The 25872-nt window shown below is 35.1% G+C and overlaps 1 protein-coding gene and 1 pseudogene across 1 annotated transcript in view; both read right to left on the bottom strand.

Annotated features, from left to right (window-relative positions):
- The window catches only part of LOC136845266 (uncharacterized), a 59143-nt gene that overhangs the window by 14685 nt on the left and 18586 nt on the right, over positions 1-25872 (bottom strand). The window contains 1 exon segment of the mRNA XM_067115410.1: positions 14512-14781. Within this exon segment, the coding sequence (XP_066971511.1) occupies positions 14512-14781 (270 nt within the window).
- LOC136845375 (5S ribosomal RNA) lies at positions 21461-21579 on the bottom strand (annotated as a pseudogene).

The following is a 25872-nucleotide window of genomic DNA, read 5'->3' as shown; positions in this document are numbered from 1 at the left end:
GAATAACCTACTGGTGTCAATGCCACTATTCTACAGATCATCAGCTTTAACATATCATCATCTGTTGCTGAATCATGCAGCAACTCTATGGCTTCCTATATTGTCATCTCTCTGGCAGCAAGAAAATCTACAAACTTATTCCCTGGGCACAAAAAGCCAGAGCTAGCAAGTCTATCTAAAATTAACAGTAACATTGTCATCAGTAAAGTAAGAGTCATTAATGTAATATGATGCACCTCAAATCACATTATCACCACCTGGTGGAAGACATCACCACAAAACAATATGGCTTTAGTGCTTCAAGCCTTTTCAGCATCTGCTGTCAGTAATTTAGGCTTTTGTGAAAACAAAAGGTTTGTATTTCTGTACCATGTCTTAGAATTATAAAATGATGAGCATGAATATTTTTTTCTAATCTCAAAATTTTCATATTTTACAATAATGAATATTTTTTCCACTTTCAGTGATTAAGTACTTGTCATATGATCAAACAAGAAGCTATGCAGTTATTTTTAAATGGTAGTCTTCAAAGTCTACACTAACCATGCAGATAAACACTCTGTGAGGTTGACAACTACAGTAATACAGATTAAAAGTGTGGTTACACCAAAACAGAGAAGTGGTGAATTACAACAAACACTGTTAATGGACAGTACTTTCTGAAAACAAGGAAATGACTCTTCAATCAAATTCAAAAGGGAAGACAAACTGTACACTAAGTCAACCATGAGACGTACCACCAAGAGAAAAGGAAATCCAAAACAACTCACACTGCTTCAATAGATAAATATGCACAGCATAAGATTGGTGTAAATATCTACTTGCACAGTGATGTACAAAGTGTGAACACAATAAAATATACTTACATTTGCCAATTAACAAAATTCTTCAAACAAAGAACAGGCATACTTATGGAACGTGTCAAAGTGAAGGAATAAAACGAGTCCTACTATCTTGGAGCTGAAGTAATATTTCCATAAAGCTTCCATCTTTAGTAATGTATTAAACCCTAATATGTAATATTTTTACTGGCCTCTGACATCAATTGATATGAGCTTTAACTTACTGTAGTCCTATGCTGATTACACAAAAACCCAAACGTTTCACTGAAAATATGTGAAGCTATTTTTTTATCTGCCTATGCTGTATACAACAGGACACATGGTACAAAAACCTGGAACACTTTTACAATAATTTATTATAAAACAGCTTAACACAAAAATTTTTAACAATTTTCATACTTTCAACTTCTTGTGCCCCAAAGCTTGTATATCATAAAATATCCTAGTTTTTTTTTTTTTTTTTCACCTAAAATACCTGGCGTGGTCATCTTTATAAATTAATTTCCCATCAATTCTTTACTTCTGGCCTTACTGTCTTCATCACAGAAAAATACCTTCAACAAACTTACTGTATCCTGATAAAGTATATGGTAACTTTACAGGCCATCAGGTGACAAATATACTAACAGCTTGGGCAGAACATTTTCCAAAATGCACAGCTTTATTTATTTACAAGTACTGTATAGTAAAATCTGTAAACCTCTCATGCATATTACATCACTTCAGAGACCAAAGCTACCATCATTCAAATTAAACCATTGGCAAATGTAACTCTTCACCCGTGCATGACCTATCCCTAGAGATAGTCAGTTTCTTTAGATGTTTTCATTAAAATTTTATAACTGAACCAAAATAAGCAACTTGTTTCACTTTTATACAAAAATCTTGAGTAAAGATATGGCTTTGTATTGGTTAACACCAAAAACCTGGCAGGAGCTTTCTTTCTACGCAGTAATACAGCAATCACTCAATACTTTAACAAATACTGTCCTTGGTTTATATTATAATACAAGCAAAAGTGAATTCACAAAAGATTCCCATTGAGAGCCCACAGTCTGTGCAAAAAATTATAAGTTATCCGATTACCACACTAAAAGGGAAATTGCAAATTCCCTTTTTAGTTCCTTTTGCAAGATTCATCTTCATAACATTAGTTTACTCAAGTCTTGTTCATTCTTTATCATTATACAGCATAACTTACTAAACTTTTCAAAATATTTATTTGATCAATTTTTTCTTATAGACAATCAGCTACAAAAAGCCCATAAACATTTCAATTGAGGTAAACAAAAACAATTTTACATAAAAATAAGTTTTTGTGCAAACTTATTACTCATAATTAGCTTTATTCTGTATGAAACACACCTGCCATGCATACCCATCTCAGTCCACTAACCAATGTATCTCATTTTTCTCTGTGCCAACCTCCATCTGGAAAAGTTTGGGGGAAGAGGGCACAGCAGATTATGATAAATGCATTTGTATAACAACTTGTTTTATGCAAAAATGCTGCTATACAAAACCCATTAATCATAATTACCATGAATTGCAACACAGGTGGGAGGGCAAAACAGTAGCACCTCTGAACAGAATAAAAGACCCAGATGCAAGAACTCCAACGCCTGTAAAGTGACGGAGATGATGCCAAAGATGACCTCAGATATCTAGTAGTAGTTTTTGTAAGTTATGGATGCAACAGGAGATATAACCCTAGACAGTACCTGCCAAGTACCTCTCGTCAACCTATTCCCATTCATACTTAACAGACTCGGAGACAGATTGTACCATTGTAAGAAATCTATTATACCATACCACCCACTGTACATCTAAATCTTCAACACAAGCTTTGCTGACATCCTAAAAACTTAGAATCATTCTTAACTAATTACTACCTCCTATAATATTCATTCTCTAAATTAACTTCAACATCACTCTCACTCCACATTACATGTGTCAATTCTGTCCTAAGCTTTATCTCAGCCAACATATATTGTTTATATTCAAGCAAAATGGTAAGTGCAAAAATATAAACATTCTTCAAATCGCCATCTTATGCATTTTTGCATTACTTGTCAACAAAAATCAAAGTGAATAGAAACCCAAACCCAGCTCGATATTCAAACTATATAATAGCCAAAGCTGGAAGACGCCTATTCGTATTACTGTATGAGCTAGCTAATCTACTAATTTAACCTTAGCTCTTATGCTGGCCAAAACTTATGTTGGTTAAGTATAGCAATACCAAAACGTTTTTATTCAAATGACAACAATAAACTCTGCTAAGCTAGGCTAAAATGGATGGAAAACTCTTGTTAGGGGGGTTAATTTAGCACTTTAATACATGACCCTCTAAGCTATAATACTTTGCTTATAACTAAATGTCTTGTATTTAGCAAACAACTGTCAAATATTTTTGTAAAAATGGACTGCAACAGTAACTGTAATATATATTCACAAAGTGTTTATGTATGTATATTATGTAAGGGGTGTCCCACAATGAGGGACAATTCTATTCGTGGCATAATAATTATTATAACACAAAATATGGACTCTTCACACAATTATATGGCATGATTACCATACTTTAATTTCACAACCACCATTCATATTTTTCCTTCAATAAGTATAATGTACATTATGTATTATGTCAGAGGAAAGACAGAAAAGTAGAGGCAATGTTCGAGATAAAGCACACCACAGCCTAATACTTGATATAACAAAATAAGGAATTGTAAAATGATAAAGTGTAGTACTGAATAGCAACAATCCACAATTAAAATCTATTAATGTGTGTGTATGTTATGCAATGCAGTTCATATTGTATGTCAAATTACTCAGAACTTTATGCTAAAGCTTCTTGCAGGTTCAACAGGAATGTAGTTAGTATGCTGAAAAGTTAGCCACGAAGGGAACAAAGAAAACAGATGAAATACTGGGTAGATAAATGGACTGTAGCTATGGTCATAGGAATGCTGCTATTGTTACTTACTCCTGCCAACAGTATTGCATGAGACTCACTGTATGCACTGTAGCCACAAAGGGTGGAAGAAACCCACAGTATAACCAACAGAACACAATTACAAACAGGATACAAAGTGTTGGTTATAATATAATGTGGACAAAAGACATCATATAATTCAATTTTAGGCCAAGATACCCATTGTGTGAACCTTTAATTTTTGCCTATTTCAATTTAAAAAAATCAAATACCTACTCCTATACATACACTAACTGATCTACAATGTTGAAATTAATAAGGTACAAGGCCTTGCATACACCTTCATCCAGACAGAAAGAAATCTTGGTGAAAATCATGGTTTGCAAAATGTAACTTTTTAAATTTTCATTACTGCTGCCATAATAAAGCCAACTCAATCCTTCCTAACATAAAAAAAATTAAGTTCTGTTTTGTCCATCAGACAGCTATGAGCCTAGTGTGTGAAACTAATGAAAACATAACGGAAGAGTTAAAAGTTCTGCAAGTTACGATTTGCCAGGGCAAGTGAGCTGTTATTCTGTGTTGTCAATTCTACTTGTGATTTTTTAATAGAAATTACTGTCATTTATTGAAGCAAAACATTATACATTTTACTGACCAAATTTACATCATAAGCTTCAGTTTGTGGGTTTGGAGGTGTGAAATCCCCATATAATCACAAAATTATGAATTACTATAAAATGCTCCACATAAACCACAGTGGAATGCCATATAAACCTATGAAAAAAATTCCCAATTTTTCTGATTTTCTTTCCATTTACCACTCACCTTATATATTTCTTTGTCAAAAATATATTAAGTTAATTTTTTTTAATAAATGCAGTTATACCACCACAAACAATGCTTTATTAAATGATATACTTTATGGGCTTTTGTATTTCAAAATAGCCTTGCTTTGCTAACCAAAGATACTCTGAATAAAGAGGATAAAAAGGGGAGGAGAGTTGAAAGAAAAATGTGTAGATGATGACACTCCTTTATAACTCATTTGGTTCTTATGAATGGTAACCTTTTTATTTAGGTGTAGTGTGTTCTATAAATTTACTAATCTGGGAAAAAAAATTGTATTAGGACAAGTGGCACAATTATGTTTCCTTATCAGCAAAGTGTAAATATTATTTACTTGACAATACCTACAAAATGAAATGGTATTTCTTAAGAAAGGGGTAGACAGGGTTTGAGCCAATGTTGTCAGTTACATGGATTTTTTTTTATTTTTGAGTATTATCTTCCTTGAGGAAACTTCTATTTCATCCCATGTCACTGGATGCCATCTTTATATGTTTTACACCTTTTTCCTCTTAGTTTCCAAAACTATCATATCCATAATATAATCCTCCATAAACCCTTTCAAAATACTGAAAAATGTCACATTCAATACCATCGAATCATGATGATTATCTACTGAAAGTGAAAAGGCAGTGTTAAAATGATTAGCCTTTTTCAATACATGGAATCTGGCATGCTTTCTTCACTTTCACTTCAGATGATGTCATTTTAGTGCTACTATTATCATTTCCTGAAACCTAAACATCCTCAAAGGCATCATTCACATTTTTATGGCTGTTCAATAATGTGCGTGAATAGGAAAGAAAACAAAGCATGATCAATGGTAGTGTACTCAACTGCTCTGCATACAACAACTGTCTTTTCTGTTAACAAAACTACAACTGCCACCTATAGTGATAATGGAGATAAACGCCTTCTATTCTAAGTCTAAACACACAAATTGGTGTTAAGCACTAGAATCAAACTAAACCAATTTGATAATTTTGTGGTGAAAATCTAACAATTTGATAACTTTGTGGTGTAAATCTAAAGAGAAAATTGCATTAAAACTTTATAATTTTGGACCAAGAGTTTTTCTGCTTAATCTTGTGATAGCATAATTTTGCACACACACAGTAATGGGCAATAATAATCAGAAAAGGGGTCACCCACTTAAAAAGAAAAATTAAACCACCAAGATATAGGTTTTTGTAATCTGTATACTCACATACGATAGCATAAATACAAAAAATTCACATGACAAGAAAGCATACTTGATTACTTCAGAGGTACTGCAAAATATGAAACCTTCAAAAAATGGAGTGAAATGCCATACTATCGACCAATTTTGTAATAGATCTTTTAAGAAAATTACTGTGAACCTAAATTTATACGTTATTCTTGTATATGTGCATAAAATCTCTACAAAACCTTCAGCTGACCTTCAAAGAGTTTTCCACAAAACACTCTTGAACAACTCAAATTTCCTCATTTCCAATAAATTGTTCAGCTTCTTAAGTGCCTACATATGAAAAAGTAGTGTACAGTACTCTAAACTTGCAACATCTTACATCTTTATAAATCTCATTAATGGCTGGATACCAATAACCAGTCCAATCAACCATCACTGCTTAAGTTCAGACATGATTTATGTAAATTGCTGGGATTTCCATTTGTTCCTTTCTTTCCCGAGTGATTCACACAATATCTCCCGCCGTAGTAAAACACTTCACAAATGGTTTTTTAAGATAATCTGGGAAAATAAATGCAAACTGACATTTTACAGAGAAAAACTAAATACTGGCAAAGTGTTAATTAACCTATAATAGGTTTCTAAGCTTCATCTGCAAAAGGCGATACATATCATTCATTACAAGTAAATATTTTTCATGTCAGAAACTTAGAGCTGCACTGAACAGTTTCTATCTGCAAGATATTTCCATTTAATGACATTACTACTCATGAACAGGCTGATTTTCCCATTTATTTAACAATTTTGCCTTCAAACCTTGACCAATACACAAAAAAATAAACAATAATTCCACTGTTGTTATACCAAAGAAAAGAATACGCATCAGAAAGGAAAAAGTAAACAAAATAACACTACACATTGTGACAAAACTATCTCTCCAAATTATTAGCTTAATACATTTTCAATGTCAAGGTTACTTAGTTAATCCCAAGAAAACAGAAAGGAGTAAGACTTTTCAGAAAAGCATTCCAAAAGACTGAGAGAAAAAGGACAACTTCACTAAATTATCAACATGCAGTAAACCCCCGGTATTCGCGGTCTCATGATTCACGGATTTCTCTATGGAACATATACAGTAAATCCCCCTATTCGCAGGGGATGCGTACCACTCCCCACCGCGAATAGCTAAAACCCTCGAATATTAGAACCCTTCTAAAAACACTTAGAACTGCCTATTTTGATAGTTCAAACAGACACAAGACAAACTAAAAATGCTTATACAGGTATTATCCTACTTACGATGGGGTTAGGTTCCAAAATGAACCATCGTTTGTTGGAAAAAACGAAAGAAATACCAAAACGTATCTCGAACATAGCCTAGCCTACACTAAGGTATTCGGTACCATGTATACATATATGGTAGCCTTGCCTACACTATAAAGTATCCTCTATACATACATGGTATAGTAATTATTAACATCAGCTAATTCTGGAAGTTCATGCAAAGTGATTTATGATAATTCAGTGCAAAGAGAAACTGAATAACAAGAATAAGCTTAGCCTACATTGTATACATATATGGTAGCGTAGCCTACATTATACTGTAATCTACATTCACATGTCGTATTATACAAACGTAAACATAACGAATATGCATCTTTTAAAATGTTATGCCTTAATTCACTGTAGCCAATAATATTGTATATATTCTTATATTACTTTTTCATTATAAATTGTGGTCACAGCGATCAATGTTTTGGTTTGGAAATCGTTTATGCGGTTTTTATCCCGCCATATCTAATTAAGTTCAGAGCACTTTTCTTGCTTCTAGCTAGCGTAAATGAATCCCTAGATACTTTTATATGGGGGCAAGGTTATTTTTTGTTATACGAAGTGTTTTTAAGTCGAAATATATCTAAAATACACCTTAAATTAATTTAGTTTTTTCGTTAACAGATGACGATGGCTGTTTGGGGATGTTTCTTTTGTGTAAAAAAATTCAAAGATTCCGTTTGCTATTTTCACTTGATTTCATCACAATATGAGCTTTACGTATTTATCGTTTATCGGCGTAAAAATAACAGTAATGTGTTCTTTCATGCCCAGTATTTTTGCTTAGAATACTTTCTCTCCAATTTTAATTACGACCAAGTTTCATCCATGTTGCCGATGCACGATAATTTACAGTATAGTCATTAGCAGCTTGAACATTGTTTTCTCAGCTTCAGCTACAACTTGCAGCTTAAATTTAGTAGTACATTTCCTTGCCGATCTTTTATCCATACCGAATAAGGGTACTGTATATAATGTAAAAATATATCAGTCTTATTCTACTTAACGTCGTTTGTGCTATAAGCTACGGTAATTGTTTATTACCGTACGATGGTTGAAATACCAGGTACATGGCTGTTTTTATCCAATTCGGTTATAAGCAAAACAACAGTTTCTCGGTTGGTTGTTTATGGCTGTACGCATTTACGCAAGAGTATAACGTTACTAACCATACTTTTATCATTCTCTTTTCCTTTTTTAACTAAAGATGAGATAAAAGGATGGAGGAAAAGTTGTCTATTGTAATTTGGTCTCTCTCACTGCCTGATTATGCTGCTGACTGCGCCCGTGCGAAATTTAAAAATATTTTATAAATAATATTGTCTATCAGTATTAATTGCTTACCCCATTGCGAAATCGAAGTCATAAGGTGAATTATCATACCTCAAGCATTACCCAAGTATTTTAACAGTTTTAACACAAAAAGTGCATTTAGTCATGAAAATGACGTGAAAATACAGTAATTAGTGAATATTTCTCAGTGAAAAATACCTCAAATGGGCGAATTTTCTGCAAATAATGGGTATATACGTTCCACAGAGAATATGAGAGTCCGCGAATCGTGAGATCGTGAATACGGGGGTTTACTGTATATACGCATTATTCGCTGAAAATTCGCCCATTCGCGGTATTTTTCACTGAGAAATATTCACTAATTACTGTATTTTCATGTCATTTTCATGACTAAATGCACTTTTAGTGATAAAACTATTAAAATACTCAGGTACCCAGGTAGTGCTTGAGTTACGATAATTTGATTTTGTGATGGGGTACTGGTAAGCAATTAATACCGATACAACAATATCTATAAAATGTCTTTAAATTTCGTGCAGGCGCAGGCAGCAGCATAATCAGGTAGTGAGAGAGACCAAATTACAGTAGACAACTTTTCCTCCATCTCTTTATCCCATCTTCTAGTTAAAAAAGAAAAAGAGAATGATAAAAATACTGTTCGTAACGTTCTACTCTTGCGTAAATGCGTACAGCCATAAACAACTGACCGAGAAACTGTTGTTTTGCTTATAACCGAATCAGATAACAACAGCTGTGTACAGGCAGTCCCCGGTTACCGGCGGAGTTCCATCCCCGACGGCGTGACGACAACCGAAAATCGCCGCTAACTGAAAATCGGCAATAATAGCACTGATCCCCGGTTAGTGGCGCCAATAACCGGTGGTCAGCGCCGCCAATAAGAGGCGATCAGCGCCGATAACCGGTTATCAGCGACAAAAATCTGGTTATCGTCGTCGCTAGACAAGCGCTGTAAAACCGGATCGCCAGTAACCGAGGCTGCCGATAACCGGGGACTGCCTGTACCTGGTATTTCAACCATCATACGGTAATAAACAATTACCGTAGCTTATAGCACAAATGACGTTAACCCTTAAACGCCTACTGGACGTATCATACGTCGACTAAAATTGTCTGTTGGGTGCCAAGTGGACGTACCGTACATCGACTACAAAAAATTTTAACCTTCGGTCAACTTTGACTCGACCGAAATAGTCGAAAAACGCAATTGTAAGATAAAACTCTTCCATTCTAGTAATATTCAATCATGTACCTTCATTTTGCAACAAATTGGAAGTCTCTAGCACAATATTTCGATTTATGGTGAATTTTTGAAAAAAACGTTTTCCTTACGTCCGCGCCAGAAATTCTTTCGTCACGTTGTCGTAATGTTTGCACCGATTTATATTAGTCGTTACATAAAGTTTTATATACAGAAATGTGCGCAATTTCATGTAGAATACAAAAGAAAATAACTCATGGTTGTAGCTTTTATCAGTTTTGAAATATTTTCATATAAATCACGATAACTGCCAAAATTTCAACCTTCCGTCAACTTTAACTCGACCGAAATGGTAAAAAAACGCAATTATAAGCTAAAACTCTTACATTCTAGTAATATTCAATCATGTACCTTCATTTTGCAACAAACTGGAAGTCTCTAGCACAATATTTCGATTTATGGTGAATTTCTGAAAAAAAAAACTTTTTTCCCTTACGTCTCGCCATGCAGTAACTCGGCCGAACATCTCAGAAATTCTTTAAATCACGTTGTCGTAATGTTTGCATCGTTTTACATTAGTCGTTATATAAACTTTTTATATATGAAAATGTGCGCAATTTCATGTAGAATACAAGAGAAAATAGCTCATGGTTGTAGCTTTTATCAGTTTTGAAATATTTTCACATAAATCACGATAACTGCCAAAATTTCAACCTTCGTCAACTTTAACTCGACCGAAATGGTCGAAAAACGCAATTGTAAGCTAAAACTCTTACATTCTACTAATATTCAATCATTTACCTTCATTTTGCAATAAATTGGAAGTCTCTAGCACAATATTTCGATTTATGGTGAATTTTTTAAAAAACATTTTCCTTACGTCATGCGTAACTCGGCGAACATCTCAGAAATTCTTTAAATCACGTTGTCGTAATGTTTGCACCGTTTTATATTAGTCGTTACATAAACTTTTATATATGAAAATGTGTGCAATTTCATGTACAATACAACAAAAAATAACTCATGGTTGTAGCTTTTATCAGTTTTGAAATATTTTCATATAAATCATGATAAATAGAAAAAATTCGACTTTCGGTCAACTTTAACGCGACCGAAATGGTCGAAAAACTGAAATTGTAAACTAAAACACTTACAGTCTAGTAATATTCAATCAATTAGCTTCATTTTTCAACAAATGGGAAGTCTCTAGCACAATATTTCGATTTATGGTGAATTTTTGAAAAAAATTTTTAGGTCCAGCAAAATATGAATTCATGCATCATTTTGTGATAATATTTTCTGTGTTGCTTTGATCGTTTTACAATTTGTTATATACCAAAATCATCGCAATTTAGTGTACAATACAAAGAAAAAAAATATAACCCGTTAGCTTTAACCATTTTGCTCACAGCGCGATTTGTATAAAATTATATATGAAAAATTTTTTTTGCGCTGTCATATATTTCAATTTTATATATGATAATATTTTTTTTCATTTCTGATGGTTGCATACTAAACTTCAGGCAATGACAAAAACAAGGAGCCAAAAATGAACTCTTAATCTTAAAAACTAAGCGTGCTGTGATTTTTTGAAAAAAACTTTTTTTCCGCTTTGGCGCTAACTCCCGAACGCCGCCAGCATACGGGAGACGTTTTTGTAAATAGAGGCTCGGCGTTTAAGGGTTAAGTAGAATAGGACTGATATATTTTTACATTATACCCTTATTTGGTATGGATAAAAGATCGACAAGGAAATACACTGCTAAATTTAAGCTGCAAGTTGTAGCTGAAGCTGAGAAACAATGTTCAAGCTGCTAATGACTATAAATTATCATACATCGGCAACATGGATGAAACTCGACCGTAATGAAAATTGGAGGGAAAGTATTTTAATCAAAACTACTGGGCATGAAAGAACACATAATACTGCTATTTTCATGCCGATAACCAATAAATACGTAAAGCTCGTATTATATGGTGAAATCAAATGAAAATAGTGAACGGAATCTTGAATATTTTTTGTTTACACAAAACAAACGTGTCCCCAAACAGCCAACATCATCTATTGCTGAAAAAAATAGCTAAATTAATTATCATGAGACATATTTAAGTTATATTTCAACTTAAAAACACTTTGTATAACGAAAAATAACCTTGCCCCAAATAAATAACGTATCTAGAGATTCATTTACGCTAACTAGAAGCAAGAAAAGAGATCTGAACTGAGTTAATTCAGTGAAATAAACTTACCTCTTAATCGATTTCCAAACCAAAACATTGATCGCTATGATCGCAATTTATAATAAAAAAGCAATATAAGAATATATACAATATTATTGTATACAGTGAATTAATGCATAACATTTTAAAAGATCCAAGGAAAAGATGCATATTCGTTACGTTGATGTTTGTATAATACAATATTATGTGAATACAGAGTACAGTATAATGTAGGCTAGGCTACCATATATGTATACAACATACCACAGTGTAGCTTAAATTCTTGTTTCTTATTCAATTTCTCTTTGTATTGGATTATCATAAGTCACTCTGCATGAACCTCCAAAATTAGCTGATATTAATAATTACTATAATGTGCATTAGAGTATACTTTATAGTGTAGGCTAGGCTACCATATACGCATACATGGTGCTAGAATACCCTAGTGTAGGATAGGCTATACTGTATTCCAGATATGTTTTTTTCAACAAACGATGGGTTTTTTGGAACCTAACCCCATTGTAAGTAGGATAAAACCTGTATGAGCATTTTTAGTTTTTTGTGTATTTGAACTATCAAAATAGGCAGTTCTAAGTGTTTTTAGAAGGGTTCTAAGTATTCGTGGGTTTTAGCTATTGGCGGAGGGTTGTGCTATGCATCCCCCGCGAATATGGGGACTTGCTGTATACTAAGGCTTCCCCACACAAGATTCTGCAAACCTCCATGAACAAACTTTTTCTGTTTTCTGTATGCCATTCTGACAACTTTCTCTCTTTTCTACTGTTTTCTGTAAGCCATTCTGACAACTTTTTCTCTTTTCCATGTCATTCAAACAAAAAAATTTGCTGAAACTATTCAATTCCTGTGTAAACCAGCTAAAACCTTTGACACTGACAGATATGAATCTCTATGCAACATCTTCTTATGTGATTTCCTTGCTATATCATTATTATTCTAAGAATGTTACAGCCTAACCATTACATAGCCTCAAATAAAGTTCTTATAAAGCAGGCTGAAACAAATACTAAAATGTTCTATACCGAAAAGTTGAATGTCTGGAAGGGTATGTTTTAATCCAACAAACAAATAACTGACAGTAAAAAAGAAAAGATCAATTTCTTCTATTCTATGGTCTGGTCAAATGATTTCAATAATAACTGCAAAATATTTAAAAAACCTCGAACAAACAGAATGAGAACTTCCAACCTTGTGTTTATGGGCTTCCCTGGCATTTTACCTATTATTTGAGTTACAAGGCCCTAGATTTTAAAGCAAAACACAAGAAGCTTTGACTAAAAGTTTTTTTCTTTAATTACTTATGCAAGTAGTAATCTTTTACTAGAAAGTAATACTTTCTTATTCCAAAGGCAATAAAAAAGAATTCTGGTAAAAAACTCCATGACTTCTTACATACCAAGAACCATCATGCACCCTATCTGACAGGTCTGCCTCACACTGCATGAAAACTGGCCTCTATGCTATACTCATTGCAGAAGAAGAATCCACAAAAGAATGCTTCTTAAGACTGTCAGAACAGTATATAGAAATCATTTGCAAGAAGGGTTTGGACCAAATGTCATATATTATGAGAATGAAAGGTGAAATAAATGATGTACTCTTCTAATTTTGCATCCAGTATCTTCATCAACAATGACCAAAACTCATACAAACATCATATTTTAAACCATATTCATCTTTCACCACTCCATTTGAAATACACCCAACATTCCAATTTAAGGAAGAACCTGCCATTGACATAGTGAACAGGGTACTCACTCATATATCAAAATCAACTTGTTTGCGAGAAGAAACAAAATTTCTTAAGTAATGTACTTTTCATTCAGATGATGACTGTGGTAAGTGTGAATTTATGCTATGTATATATATTGACTCTCAGCTGTCCTTGACATTTAAGCTTCCCATCATCAATGTAAAGCCCTCTGTTAATGTTTGATACTATAAAAATAAAATGCCCAACTGGGATTATACATTGTTACCACATAAAGAACTTGCAAGGATTTTTTCATATTTTATACCATTTTTATCATATTTTATACCACAGTATGAGAGAGAGAGAGAGAGAGAGAGAGAGAGAGAGAGAGAGAGAGAGAGAGAGAGAGAGAGAGAGAGAGAGAGAGAGAGAGAGAGAGAAACTACTCCAGTGTAAAGAATCTCTTAAGAAAACCTAAAGCACGGTATCTACACAACAGAAAAATCGAGTGGCTCATTCCAAATTCATCTAGCATAATTACTAAACCATTTGTGTGTCTTTTTAGAAAGCCCGAGTTCTCCACAGCATATAATACCACTTCTCACAGACTTTCTTATGCCATTAAAAATGCACAATATTAATACAAAATTAATAACCTAATCAGATGCCTTTACAGTCTGTAGAAATGGACATCAAAATCTACCAGAGCAGAAACAATTAACTTACCAGTAAAATGCAATACTTATGTGACATTTCAAAATACCCAAATAGTTTTCATGCAATTTTTCTTTGACAAAGAAGATTTTACTCTCTTGACAATACTAAAATCAATACAATTACCTCATAAAGAACAAGTGTTCTATACACTATAAAATACGAAAGTGATGTGATGAAAAACTGTGCTAGAGGAAATACACAAATAAATCAACACCTTACCTTTACATGCTGTCTCAGCAAGGTTGACGTAGGAAACACTTTGTTGCACTTCAAACATGGAACACGCCCTTTCATGTGAGTATATCTTAAATGTTCCTTTAGAGAGCCCCTAATTTTGAAGCGTGTTCCACACATGGTGCATTCCCATGGCATAAAGTCTTTATGTGAATCACAATGCACTAAAAAATCTGCCTTGCGTGCTATGATTTCACCACATGTTTTGCACTTGTGTTGTCCGTCAATTTGGTACTCCTCTAAAAGCTCTTGAACCTGTAAATAAAATGGCACATTACAGTTGTAGCTTTATGATGAATCATTTGACATATGCAGCACAGCTACTTACAAACTGAATATCAAAAGTTACCTTCAATATTTCCTGCAACTAAGTGGCAAAGCAGTTTTTAGTATTACTGTAATAATCTATAAAATCCTCCTTCCCTGATAATTCCTACATCTTTCAAACTTTCCCTATTCAACAAGCAGGAAGGCAGTTTTTTTTTTTTTAAATACAGTACAGGAAAAGATTTTTCTTTTCTACTTATACAGCACCAAACACACCTTAGCCAACCTTGGCTCCTCAGCTTACAAAAACATGTAGTAAATAAACAGAAGCCTCTTGACCAATTAAAAGAACTATGAATGAACCATTTTCTCAGTTTCATAAACACAAGCCTCTCATTTTACCAATGTTGTTCTGGTCAAACCAATGCCATGTGGTCAAACCAATGCCATGTTTGTAGATAATAATCATCAATAGGCAAACTAAGTCAGGCAAACCCCAAGACTGAATATATCACCTATCTGCTGTAGACCTTGATGGAAAATAGTTTTCATGGTCAAATTATGTCAAGACAATTTATGTACAGGCTCATAGAGGAACAATACCAGGTTCCTCAACTCCTTCAAAATCCCATCTTGGATGATTCACTAAGGCCTCAAGTCTTAGAAGTCTGGACACATGTCTGGAGGCACAGCTATTGCTTGAGGAGTGATCAAGGTCGCAGCCACGACACTTAAAACTACTACGAACCCTGGTGTGTCCAAAACCCTCTCATAATATATACTGTATTACTGATACTGTACTGTAGTTCTTGTCCTACTAAAGGATTTATGTGGTATGATATTCGAAAATTATTTAAATTTGGTGGTATCAAAACTGTTACCATAATGAACTGCGTATATATTCACAATACAGTATAGTACACGAGCAAAAAGATGAATGTTTGTAACATGGAGTAAAGCTCAGAAACAAAGACTAAAGAGCCACTGCAAAGACAATACAATACTTACAATATGAAGCTAAACTATTTTTACATGTTTTCATATGAGCAGAGGACTGTGGGAATGGTTACTCATGATTGTATCTACATTTCGTATGCAAAACACAGTAATAGTGTTTTACTGTATAACCTTAAGTACTGTATTACTAACAGCAGTCGCTAATAATTCCAAAGTAATCTGATGTGTTTAAAGTTTAGTTTATTGGTACTGCATCACCAATTATTACTGTCATAAAGTATTATTATTCACATCCTAAACTCTCATAAGACTGGCCCAATGGATTTATTCTTGATGATATATATGAATCGTATTTAATGTATCACAACCCCTTAAAAACTTCACAATTAGATAAAATGAAAATGCTGATGATTCCGACAAACTTTCTTTCAAAGATTTGTTCCCAATACTTAACGTACATCGCTGGTTGTGCACTGGTCAATCACTAAAGATATGTTTGACTGTCAGAGTTGATCTGCATTCTCTACATTCAAGGATTGGGTCAGATGAGTGTGACCAATTCCTGCTAGCAGGAGCAGGCATATTTGTTCACAGCAACAGCAGCTTTGGCTGCCTTATCAGCAGCCTCATTTTCTTTAATGCTTACATGGACAGGGAACCAACATATTTCAGTATTTATACCAGCTTCACATCTGTGGAATGACAACCTAATTTGTTTAACATAAGGATTTTTAAGGCAATAGCTCTGAGGGGATTCTAAAGCACTCTCAGTTACCAAAAACAATAAATTTCTGTGGCGGCATGTTTTAATAATTTCAACTACTAACCATATTGTAGACGATTCTATTATGAAAACAGATGCATTATTGGGTAATGAAAACAGATAAGTTTCAGCAGAAGATTTAACAACAAATTCTACACCATGGTTAGATTCAGATCTGTGTATGGAGTGCATCATGTGAGCCTTTCTATCTTGTATATGATGGTGAATGACAGTTAATGAAAATGTCCTTAACTGAAAGCTCCATATAGTTGGTGTTGCTCTCCTGAATCTTTACTGCACTTCTTCATACAGTTACCAAGCCTTGATGTAAAGAGAGAGGAGGTTCACCACTTTCTAACTATATAGACTTGCTTGGGGAGGACTTGCAAGCTCCTGTGCAGATTGTAAATCCACTGCAATATGGATCTAAGCTTTTCAACGCCGAGTTAATTCTAAATCATATACAGTACTTCGCTTACAGCATCACCAGAACCATCAATTGTTAACCAATAGCAGGCCAAAAGATCTATTACTGCAAAACCATCAATTGTTAACCAACAAGCAGGCCAAAAGATCTATTACTGCAAAACCATCAATTGTTAACCAACAAGCAAACCAAAAGATCTATTACTGACAACCAAAAAGTAATTACAGATTTCTTTTATTCGTAGGGGGTGGCACTCTTAATCCTTGTGACATTTACAATCTTGCGACGTATAATTCTAAGAAAAAATCCTAGAGATTATGGACAGTTGAAAGTATCTCAGCCTGATCTTGAGAGAAAACAGTGTGTGTTAAGTTGTTAAGTTAGAGTCAGTCTGTATTAGCAGCAGTATAAAGGAAAGAATACCTCTAAATTTGCTAAAAGTACATATTATCTTACAGTATTCACGCCTTTGTCCAGTCACCTGCCTACCCTACATAATTTCTTTATAATTTAGTAATTCTAAGCAAACACGATTTAATTTCTTATTTTGTTTGGGTATTTTTAAGTTACTGATATTTTTAATTTACTGAGACAATCAACAAATTTAGGGTAGTGAAAAATAAATGTAACTGGGGTTAATGAGATGAAAACTGTTCTGTTACACTGTACAGAGCTAATGTGAAAATCTTTTTGCTGCCATGTGTAGAATCCCTTTAGTAAATTAAGTTTACTTAATAAATTGCATTCTTTGAAAAAATATCTTTCATTACTTAAAAGCGCAAGAGACTCAGCATTGGTGGAGAAAACAATGAGTGAAAATACTAAGTCACTTACTTCTAACTGGAAAAGTAAAAGTGATTAATGAAAATGTCTCTTTGATCAAACATTCTTCTGGTGATACAATTGCTTGCTAGAATTTTCACTGCAGGTGGCATAGTTAACCAGTCACAATTCGCTATGCGTGGTAGCTGATTGCATTCAGTCTGTAATCTGACTGATTTAAACACTTCAATATGAACTAAATCAATAATCTTCAATGTTGATTAAAGAAATATCATGATAACCAAGAATATGGATTATACGTAATCTCTTGGAGACAGGCTCCTGCAAGTTCTGCCCCTTTACAAGTTCCACCCTTGTTCCAATTTGTAAAGCTACTCGCCAAAGACTTCTCAGTGGATATTACTGGGTGAAGATTCTCAAATGGGAGCACTTAACTAATAACCACTGCTCTGTGATGCCAGAGAGATATTTTGGTCATACTGTAGTGGAGTCCGAAGACCATACTCGCAAGCAAGTCTGTAATTACCAAGGCAGGTACATGATGCTGATTTCACTTTTTGAAAATGTTCAGTATTTTTACCAAATGTTTACATGTCTCCTTTGATCTGTCAATATGCATTAATCTTGTTGGTGTGTTGGAGGTTATAACTCCCAGGTCTTTTACTCAGTGCTTTATTGTAATAAGTTTCTAGTAGAAATCAAAATTTTGAGATTTCTTATGCAAGTGTGAGTTCAAATATAAACCCATTGAAGCATGCCTTGTTCCTTGTGTCCAAGGGAAGACTACATCATTACATAGTTCAATTTCAAACTGTTTGCAGTTTTCTCATGAGTATAAGAAGACCGAGACTGGAATCATCAGATTACAGATCTCCTCCAGGATCAAATATGTACCATTATTTGAGCTTACTGCATAGCATAGCATGATCAACTTGATCAAAAGACTAGGCCAAATACATAAGTAAAATTCTGTAGTATCAATTTCACTACTTTTTTTTTTTATTATTATCAACTTTATTGATTAGCTGTAAACAACCTCCATGTGTAAAGCCATGATGGTTGGTGGGGAAAAGATCAATACTGTATAAGGTGTTTGGCAACTGCTTCCTTGTTAATTTACTTAAAAAATTTTAATAGGGCGAGATATTAGTGATACAGGACTATTATGATACCAGGTGACAGCTCTTGTCATTAAGCTTTAAAATTGGGCACATGATGGTGTGTTTGAAGAATCTTGCAATGTCACTATTTGTCAGGGATTCATAACATAAAAGGTAGATGGGTTTCTATTACAATTTTTTTTTTTTATAATTTTGATATCATAGCAAGTAAGCTTTCTGGTCCTGCTCCCGAGTTATTTAAGAGTGTTTCTTTCCTTTTTTATCATTTCTTCCATGGTCTTATTTTTTTCGGGTGCCAGGAGATTGTTGCCAATTGGTTGAAAAATATGGCTGGATTGTCTGACTCATGGTTCAGGTGTGGGGCTTAAGATGCAGATGAGCACTTCATTGTTAGGCATTTGTTCATTTCTTCTTGTGAAGTAATGAGCCATTTATTGTGAAGGGGTCAATTCCACTCTCCATTTTTTGATGTTGGCTTGCAAATGAAAATTTTTTTTTTAGTTATTTCTTATATCTTCTACCACCCTGTTTTCACAAGCTTGTTTTTCTGGATTTAGTAAATTTGTTACACTTGCTACATCTACAGTATTTCGGCACATATTCTTTCTAAGGGTATAGCTTGAGTTTGGTAGTGTCAATCTTAAAAAATCTCAATTACTTTCTTCTCTAACAAAATACTACCTGCCAGTCCTGGGACTGGATAGTCTGTCCCAAATGTAGGATAAACTTTTGACACACTGATCAGAAGGATTTTAATACTGAAAAGCAATAAGGATGATGGCAAAGCATTTCAGATTGTGCCATGAATATTTAGTCATTTAGCATGTCACTTTGCAATGGGACACTTTCTCCTACTCTCAATATTGCATTTGAACATAAAATAAAAGATTTGTTTTATAGTACAGTATATGGATGTGGCAAAGTGTGACAATTACTGATATTATACTGTTTAAGATGATGTTTTTGAAATACCCCTAAAATAGTAGCCTCATTGGATATCCAATAAACTACTAAGTTGTGGAGGGGATTTACTAATAAGATGGCAAAGTCTAATTTGATTGTGTACATGATTTGCCAGAAATCAGCATTTGATGTCTCAAGTGCTTGATAATGTGATGTAGAGATGTTGCTAAGATAAGATAACTAGTCCTTTTTGTCCATCAACATGATTTGATGTGAAAAACTTTTCATAAAAATCCAGCTACTTTTGCTCTTTTACTCAGGTGACTAAGTAAAAGCACAAAAATATAATTTTCTCTTCTATAACACTCTTTAACCAGTGCTTTTTGCTTTCCATGTTGGGAAATAAAAAGGTATGAGAGAGTTGTTCCTGGATGCAATTATCATCATCAATAGATACATGGGTGGTACTGAAGTGGGTGAGGGCTCAGATAAGGTTAGCTGGGGAGAGAGGGAGGGTTAGGATTTATTTACAGATGAAAATATGACATTTTAAAAGTAATTTGAATTTTTCCTGACATACAAGCCTGTTTAACTAAAAACAAGGTGGCTAGAGGTGGGCCATTTATGTAAAGACCTCAGGTTTGTATGTTATGAAAAATAAAAATTTGTCATTTGTTCCTACATGTATACAAACCTTAGGTCTTTAGATATGGGGGATACTTCTTGGTGGAAGGATTCTGAGCAAATCTCAGAACTGACTTGTAGTTCGCCTCACCTGAGGCCTCAATTACTGGACATGTAAGAGCATAAGAGCAAAGGAAGGAGACTCATGCCTTTGATCTGTTGAATATGTGTGATGTTCAACTGCCAGACTTCTGGGCCTTTCGAATTAATGGAATGTAGCATCACTGATTCGAAGAAAGGCTTGGATGAACCCATTTTATCAGGGACAATAAAGCTGAAGATAACCAACGGGTTTGTTTATTGTCAGTCCCTCTCTACCCTTGCTAGAAAGGGGGTAGGACTTCCATCTATTAATGCAAATTGAGCTAGATTATAGATAGGATACTCAGTCATCTAGAACACCTGCATGCATGCCCATCCAGCACGTGACAGCTTGCTAACCATCCCTCTGCCCACTGGGAGAGGAAGGGTATAAAAGAGAAAGGTAGGAGGCCAGTCCCACGCACACCCTCTCTTTTGCAGCCATACACTTTAAGTGAAATGCCACCTGTCCCCAAGGGGAGCTAGGTGAACTACATGACTGCTGAGCAGCAAGCAGCGTCCCGAAGGTAAAAGGGGAGGTGAATGAGGTTTGTTGTGACCACATTCCTGTCCTTAGTACCTGCCCAACAGGATCTTCCTGAATGTGAGGGGTAGACCAATGCCCCTGACCTTGTAAAATCTTGCCCGGAACGTACTGTCGTCCACCATGTTAGCTGTGGAGTATACGCCTACTCGATCATCACACGAAGTTAAAAGAAATGGTGTTCTTGGATACCAATTCTTGGGTGAGCCGGGAATAACAATGAGTCATTGGCACTCAGGACTTAAAGGCCAAGTCCTCTAAGTGGGAACGCAGGTGGCCTGCAGTCACCTGGTAGCCACCAGGATCCTTGATCATACCCTGTTTATCATCCGGCAAATCAGACAGAACGGCGGAAGGCATAAGCTTTAAGACTATACCATGGATGCGAAAGATGTCTCATAGACCCCCAACAACATCTGTTGTTCCCAGTCAGTCACCCATCCAATTACTGGCCAGACCCAATGTTGCTTAACTTAGCTGATTGGATGAGAAGCGGTGCTTCCAATGTGGTATGGCTGTTGGCTGTTTATATCCATGGTCTGGAAAGACAGAGCAGAACAGTTACAGCTTCGGTGTCCCGAGATTGAAGGTCGAACAATCTTCCGAAATGTTGGTGTCGAGACCAACTTGTCTGTCATTACATCCATCTTGCCTGAACGTGTCAGGTTGACCACTGTGCTGAGTGTGCTTCTGCGCACCTGTGAACCTGCACCGTCAATCTGAGGAGATGAAAGGATGCCAGCCCCTGTTCTTGTTGACTATGGAACTTCCTTGGTATCGTTGCTTATCACACCATGGAGCGCCTATCCTCGGATCCTGAGGCTTTTGAAGAGGTAAGAGGTTCCAGGATATTGAAGTGCAGGTTAGGTTGGGCTAGGCTAGGTTAGTTAGGCTAGGTTAGGTTGGGTTACTTACCCAACCTAACCTACTGAAGTGCAGGTGACTGCCATTCTGGTTGATGCCTTGAGGCATGAAGTATCTCCAGAGGGGAAGCGTGTAACGACAATAAAAGAGATACCTCTAGTCTACCCATTAAGCTCAGTCCTGTCTCTCTTTCTCTGAGAGAGGAAGGGGAGGAACGAAGAGTCCCTTGTTGAAGACCAGGACCCCTTCAATTTGAACAGAAGGGAACAAAGAAGCCACCAGTGAGGAACTGGCCTCCCTGGTGATGACAGGTGACCATGAACAGCTTGCAACTGCTGGGCTGGTTGCCCCTGCCGAGACAAGGACAAACTCGCTGCTGTATCGGTTAGTCTTGCAGATACTTATTCTTGCTTGTGTGAGAGTTCGGACTTCTCAAGTCCATGCAACTCTAAGGCTGCAGGGAAGGGGATATTTGATTATTACACAATATAATGTAGATATAATGGCAACCACTGTACTGATACATTACTTGTATTTAACAAACTTTTCATGATAATATGCTGAGTTGCTATTTTCATAATACTCTCCTTCCTACATATCACAAATGGTGGAAATGCACCTCTATTATAAATAGGGCATTAGCCCAGTTCCATATTGCTGATCCATACCAGCAAACTCCTTTCCTTAATTATTATTATTGTTAGGAAGTTTAACCACACCAAAAAACACTTTGGGGCTTGTCTGAAGGGTTTGTATTATTTAATAAATTGTAGTTCTTTACATACCTGATAACTAGTTTAGACATAAACCTTGCAAAGTTTCCAAACTTAATTCCCAAACTTCCCACATTTTATGTTTATTGTCCTTTCTTTAAAATCTGGCACATACATGACTGGTGCAGAGAGAGAGAGAGAGAGAGAGAGAGAGAGAGAGAGAGAGAGAGAGAGAGAGAGAGAGAGAGAGAGAGAGAGAGAGAGATACATGCATTTACAAATTAATTCTTCCTTTTTGATTTGCAGTTTTATGGCACTGTAATAATCTGATGAAAAAGTATAATACAGTGCACACAAAACAAAACTATACTTCACCACAGTTTTGGGGAAGTTCAATAATAGTGCTCATTACATTGTATTAAAGAAATCTGAGGCTTAGCATAAACTCTTATTTGCACTGCTTGCTTTCTTTTACTTTTCATACATTATCTTTGGTCTCCTCATCCCTAGCTGCTTAAGTTGCTCAACTCTGCTATGCTACAAATTTCACAGTAATCCAGAACAAGCCATTCACGTGGTGTCCATGAGTCTAGAAATGTGGCTTAGTGGCTGTGTTGAATTTGAGTCCTCAAAGGTAATAACAATAAGTACAGTATATGGTAATAATAACCATTCTTATCTTAGAATTAAGATTTCATCATGCCAGGATATAAAATTTAGGCCAAAGGCCAAGCGCTAGGACTTATGAGGTCATTCGGTGATGAAAATAATGTCGAAACAATTGTTAGGAGAGAGTGGAAAATAAGATGGAAGAAAGAATATGAATGGAGGTACCGTATAGTAAATAGGAATGAAAGGAGTTACAGCTGGGGGCCAAATGGATACGGCAAAAATCCTGAAGCTATGCAAGAATGAGATGCACTGATGGCACTAACCAAGATTTCATAATGTTAATGTCAATTCATGTCTTGAAGTCAGATGGACAGTAGGATTTCAAAGAGCAATACAGGTATTACATGTAAAGAAGTGACTGCCAAAACTACAGCAAAAATTCTTTAATCAAATTCACCACTTAAAGAAAAGAACTACTGGCACTGGCAATGTATTATTTTTACCTTTTTTCCTAAGCCAAGAGGAAAATTACCTTTATATGCCTTCAATTTCTTTCATATAAAGATTCTGCCAATACCATGGATTAAAGAGGGTAAATACTATATCAAAGCATGCCAGAAAGAATCTCAAAATCTTCAAGACCACAGATGCTGAAATGCAGAATGACTGTCATGATGTGAAGTAAAGACATCAAATAAAATGGTCTCACTGTTGCTATATCAAAGAAGGCGTGCTTAAAATAACAGATACAGACCGATTTGATAGTATGGGGAAATAAAAGAAAAATTAAAAATATAGCAAAAGAACCCCCAGAAACTGCCAAATGGAGTACGAAGAAAAAGGGGCAGCAAATACTGTATGGCATCAAACTGGACAGGGAAACCACAAAAAATATATTGACAAAGGGACACATGGTGGAACCAAGATGTACAAAAGGCAAATCAAAAGAGAAGAGATTTCAAGCTTTGGCAGAGAAACATACATGAAAGCAGTCAAACGTTCACAAAAAGTGGGAGGTTCGAGGCAAGTAGCAAGGGTAAAGATAATGATTTGGGAAGAATGAAATCAGTCTCAATACTACAAAGGGTAAAGATAATGATTTGGGAAGAATGAAATCAGTCTCAATACTACAAAGGGATGAAAGAAAATATTCAGGATACTGAAGTGGAAAAGATGTGAAAAGAACAATGATTTGAACGGGTGGATGTTGGTATGAAAAGTACGACTAATAAAAAACGTTAGTAATATAAGAAGTCACAAGGGAATGAGAAAGGATGGCCCATGGAATGGGCAGAATCTGAGTTGTACAAATGTTTATAAGACTGAGGATGGAAAACTAAAAACATTGTTGATGGAGATAAAAAAGGAAAAAGGAAAAAGTTGTCACAAAATGGTCATACAAATAATATAAGAGGTGTTGGGGGATTGGGGAATCTGTCTGCCAGAGGTAACAAATACAGTACAAGAGATACTCAAGATTGCAAAATATAGAAGAGGAGAAATTGAGGAAAGAGAGAAGAGGAACAACATAATGCGGGGGCCTAGATTTACAGCTTGAATGTAGTGGAAAGATCAAATTGCAAATGAAGCTGCGGAGAGATGTCGAGTCTGGTGGTCAGAAAATCAGCCGAGATGGTTTAGACATATAATGAGAAAGAATGAGGAATAATTAGTGAGAAACTTGGCATACACTTAAGTAGCAGGATGAACTCAAAAAGGAGGGCCCAGAAATCATGGAAAAAAGGCATATATATCTGATGACCTACAATAAATGAGAATTCTGGCAAATGGTACACAAGACAGAACAACTGACAACCTCTCAAAGTACTGTAATGCTAACTCTTCCCTTAATATGACAGATGTCATATCTGAGTATTCTTTAAGTTTCAAGTCATTTTTGCCTCTGCAAAATCTCACTCAACAACCATCATTATAGAATAAGAGACAGTATCTGAATAGCTCATTTAACCAAGAAGCATATACTCTATCACTGTCAGGCCAAGTTTGAAAAGAAGATAAATAATTCTGCTGGTATCTCTAAGGGCTCATTTTGTTATATGTTCAGCTTCACAATATGACACAGCCACTTATCCAACAAGTTTTTTCATTTGTTTCCCATCCAGTTTATACTGATTCAAGCCCTCTCATGAATGGCCACATTATAATGAAGAGTCTTAGAAATAGGCCACATCATAATGAAGTGTCTTAGAAATAGGCCACATCATAATGAAGTGTCTTAGAAATGTTCAAAAGATAAAGCAGCAGAATAGATAAAATGGAAAATCCTTATAAGCAATGAATGTACAGGTAAGTTTGTAATCTGACACCTACCCCTTTAAAAAGGAATTTCCTAATGAACCATACCAAACTTATGTTTATAAATCAGAATTGGAACCAGTGTAAAGCAAGGATTTGCAACTCTCAATATAAAGCAATTAAAAGGTTTCTACATATGATCAGAACTTACAATAACTGACATTTACCCAATTAAATTTACAAATAACAAAAATGAAGTTTTCATAATAAAACTAACATCGTAATACTTGCCTGAACACCTGAATTAGCACTGGTCAGTGCCCAGGGATAATTCAGGTGTTCAGGAGTGTACTGCAATATACAGTATGCAT

This window comes from Macrobrachium rosenbergii, chromosome 13 (assembly GCF_040412425.1).
Source record: "Macrobrachium rosenbergii isolate ZJJX-2024 chromosome 13, ASM4041242v1, whole genome shotgun sequence".
NCBI classification, from domain to species: domain Eukaryota; kingdom Metazoa; phylum Arthropoda; class Malacostraca; order Decapoda; family Palaemonidae; genus Macrobrachium; species Macrobrachium rosenbergii.
The sequence above is the reverse complement of the archived record's forward strand: the minus strand, read 5'-3'. Positions and strand labels throughout refer to the sequence as shown.